The 3,986-nt window shown below is 37.4% G+C and overlaps 1 protein-coding gene across 4 annotated transcripts in view; it reads left to right on the forward strand.

The window, feature by feature from the left end:
• The window catches only part of CCDC14 (coiled-coil domain containing 14), a 50,348-nt gene extending 47,622 nt beyond the window's left edge, over positions 1–2,726 (forward strand). For 2 of the 4 annotated variants that reach the window (XM_006154567.3, XM_014590174.2), the window contains one exon: positions 1,266–2,725. In XM_006154567.3, the coding sequence (XP_006154629.1) occupies positions 1,266–2,196 (931 nt within the window). In that variant the 3' untranslated portion in view covers positions 2,197–2,725. Of the gene's footprint in view, positions 1–1,265 lie in introns of all 4 variants that reach the window. The other 2 variants (XM_006154568.3, XM_006154569.3) reach the window with 2 other exon arrangements.
• The last annotated feature ends 1,260 nt before the right edge of the window (positions 2,727–3,986 follow it).

A 3,986-nucleotide genomic window follows, 5' to 3' on the forward strand; every position in this document is an offset into this window, starting at 1 on the left:
AACCTTTTTTTTTTATATATGTAATTTTTTTTTGAGAGTTTTTTGCTATAGGGTGTGTGCACTCGCCAGAAAGACAGAGACAGAGAGATAGGAAGCGAGAAATCACCCCCCAGGGAGGATGGCTAAGCCACAATCCCTTCTTCTCCATTCTCCTCTCGGGATCCTGGGCATGCACGCACTCGCGCCTAGCGTGAGTTCAAGCCACTGGGTCCGGGACTCGAACTGCAGTCGGCTACATGGGAGTTCAGCGACATAGCCATTAATTACTCTAACTGCTGGTCCCATTTTTTTAAAAAAAATATTTTTAAAAAGCAGGGTGTGAACCAGCTGGTGGTATGGTAGTTAAGGCGGCTGCATCCCACATTGCTTACTGCATGGTCTGAGTCCCAGACCTGGATTTGAAAAGCACCCTGGGTGCATGTACATATATGCCCAAAATCCCAAAAAGAGAAGTGCAGGAGAAGAGATTGTGCTGTGACCATCCTCCATGAGGGAGGGCTTTTTCACTTTCCTTCTCATGCTCTATTTTTGTCCAGTGGGACAAAGATATACTCTCTAGCAAATTTAAAAGTGGAGGATAGGGGACAGGGTATACAGATCTTTAGGGCTTTTGAAATTTCTTGCTAGTTTGCTCTCCAGAAGGGGTATACCAGCATACACTCCCACTAGTAGTATCTACCTCATCAAGTTTCTCTAACAATGGGTATTATTCTTGTTTTACTTTGTTAATTTGATAAGAAAAAAAATCATATTTTTAACATTTGAATTAATCTGATTAAAAATGAATTTTTAAAACATACTTATGGGCTAGTTGTACTTTATTTTTTGGTAATTACCTATTGATGTCCTTTATGTCTTTAAATTAGTGTGTTTTTCTTTGTTTTATTATTTGTAAGATCATACATGATTCAGTTCAAATACACAAAAGGCTTGGTATAAGGTGATTTTAATAGGACTACTAATAAGAGTTGCTGTCAATTGAATACTCATCTAGGCTGAAACTGTGCTGTGTATTTTATCCTTATATCTTATTATTTTGTCTTATTCGGTCTTCATTGTAATTCTGAAGCAGGTATCTCCATTTTACAGTTGAGGAAATTAAGATTCAGAAAAATTTAGTGACTTACCTAAGATCACACCTAATGACGGAACTAGGATTCTATTTGATCTCTGTCTAACTTCAAGTCCTTTCTCTTATTTGTTACTTTTCTGGTACCCACCTAATTATGCTAGATTATTATCTCTAATCATCTTTTTTTCCTCAGAACTTTACAGAACAGTATGGCAAAGCTTCTGGCAGATCTTAGTGTGGACAGTGCTCGCTGTAAGCATGGAAATAACCTTACCAAATCTCTTCTCAACATTTATGATAAACAACTTCAACATGACCCAGCTCCTGCTCACACTTCCATAATGAGCTATCTAAATAAGTTAGAAACAAATCACAGTTTTACACATTCAGAGCCACTTTCTGCAATTAAAAATGAGGAAACTACAGAGCCAGATAGACCCTATGAAAATACTCTGCCATCCAAAGACCCTCAGTATAGTAACACCAGGGTTGTGGAGGAGATAGCGCCACCTGGAATGATTTCTACCCTTTCAAAACAGTGTTCTGATGAGGAGAATGAAGGTATGACTTTAATAGAAGGTGAATATAATTTGGATAATACAATTTACATTCCTTTTGCTAGAAGGATAGCTAAAAAGAAATCACCGCTTTCTAAGAGAGTATTTCCCGAGCCACAGATAAGTGTAGTTTCAACACAGCAGGTCAGCAACAGTGACCTTGTTTCTGAGAAAGAAAAATTATGTGCACCTGTAGTTTCTTCTTTTAAAAAGGAAGCCGAAGATGTACCTGAAAAACTTTTTAGAACAGCTGATATGGAAGACCAACAGCTTCTCAAGCAAATAAAGGAAGCAATTGGTAAGATCCCTGCCACCACTGAGGATCCAGAGGAACAGGCTACATGTCATGGCCCATCAGTTTGTCACAGCAAGAGTATTCAAATGAAAGGCAATACTGTCTGTGATGGTAGTGTTTTAAATTCTGACTTGATGTCTGATTGGAGCATCTCTTCCTTTTCAACATTTACTTCTCTTGATGAACAAGACTTCAGAAATGGACTTGCAGCATTGGATGCCAACATAGCTAGACTTCAGAAGTCCTTAAAGACTGGTCTTCTGGAGAAATGAATTCAGAAGAAAATTGAGAGCTAACTTCTCTTTAAGAATAGAACTTAGCTGTGTTGAACATATATACTGAATTTCTTTAGATAAATAATTGTTTATAGTATTAATTATGTGTGAAATAATTGAACAATAAATTATTATTGGAATAATAATTGACATTGTGGAGTTTATACAAACAAGTCATTTTAAGAAATTGACAGTTATTAAGAGAAGGAAGTTATAGGTGATTAGGAAAGTATTTTGAATATTGTTTTAATTTAGCAGTTAGAGTTCTTCTGTTAATATATACCTGCTGGGTTAAGGATAGAGGTAGAAAGGATTCTCTGGTTGTACTAAAGGATATTAAGAGAGGTTCCTTGGGTACAATTTGTTCTATTTGAACTAGAATTTGTTTTTTTCTGTTTCAAACTGTGTGTTTTTTGTTTGTTTTTTAATGGCATTGTGGTTTTATATGTGTTTTTATATCTGTAGACTAATATTAGTGAACTAAATGGGAGGTCTTCAGAAAGTTTGTGGAAAACACATGTTATAAGAAAAACTACACATGGTTTCCAAAATTTTTGCACCAAAATAAATTTATACTTTTTTTAAAGATTTATTTTATTTAACTTTATTTATGTATTTTAATTTGATCAGGGAGAGACAGAGTGAGCGAGGAGAGAGTGAGAAAGCAAGCTGCCAGGTCTGGGACTTGAACCGTGGTCACCCATGTGGGAGTCCAGCGTCCTTAACTACCACACAACCTGCCAGCCCCATAAATTTATATTTTTAATTCCTTTTTCTCATAAACTTTTTGAAGTCTCTTTGTATAATTTTTTTTTTTTAAGAGAAAAGATGCTAGTATCTTTACCACTTAAAAAACGTTGATTAGTATAGGAAGATACAGATAACATTGTAAGTTAACATATGGCTTCTTAAGACTTGGCATATTTTAATTTTTATCCTGAACGCATATTTGAAGGCCTTCTTTTTTTTAAAATTTTTGAGAGGTTTTCGCTATAGGGCGCGTGCGCTCGCCAGACAGAGACAGAGAGACAGAAAGCGAGAAATCACCCCCCAGGGGGGATGGCCACACCACAATCCCTTCTCCTTCCTTCTCCTCTCGGGATCTTGGGCATGCACACACACGCGCCTGGTGTGAGTTTTAAGCCACCCGGTCCGGGACGCGAACCGCGGTTGACTACATGGGAGTCCAGCGACATAGCCGTTACGCTAACTGCTGGTCCCATGTGAAGGCCTTTTAAAAATAAAGCCAGTGTCTTAGTTATTGTGTCGCTAGTGGAAATATCTGCAATTGGGTAATCTATGAAAAACAAAGGTTTATCTGACGCATGATTTTAGTGGCTAAAATTCCAAAAGCATGGGCTGGCATTAAAACTTGGCTGACAGAAGCAGATAGGATGGCAGCGTGTGCAGAGGAGACATGAGACAGCTATCTTCCTTTTTAAATCACCCATTCATGGAGCCAGCAGGCAGTATGGTGGCTAAGGCACTGTACTACCACATGGCTAATCACAGTTCAAGTCCTAAACCTGGTGCCGCTTTCTTACATTCACTCTCTCTGTGTCTCTCTGGTCAAATTAAAAATAAATAAATAATTAAATTAAATAAATAAATATTTTTAAAAATAAATAAAAATGAAACAACCCATTTATGAGAACTAACTCCTTATGAGAGATAGAACTCATTGGGTCTTGTGAGACAACATTAATCCATTCATGAGAGCAATGATTCTATGATCCAGTCATCACCTACTAGGCCTCACCTCTTCTACTCCACGATCCAATCACTGC

The sequence above is a fragment of the Tupaia chinensis genome, unplaced genomic scaffold (assembly GCF_000334495.1).
Source record: "Tupaia chinensis unplaced genomic scaffold, TupChi_1.0 Scaffold000415_1, whole genome shotgun sequence".
NCBI classification, from domain to species: Eukaryota; Metazoa; Chordata; class Mammalia; order Scandentia; family Tupaiidae; genus Tupaia; species Tupaia belangeri.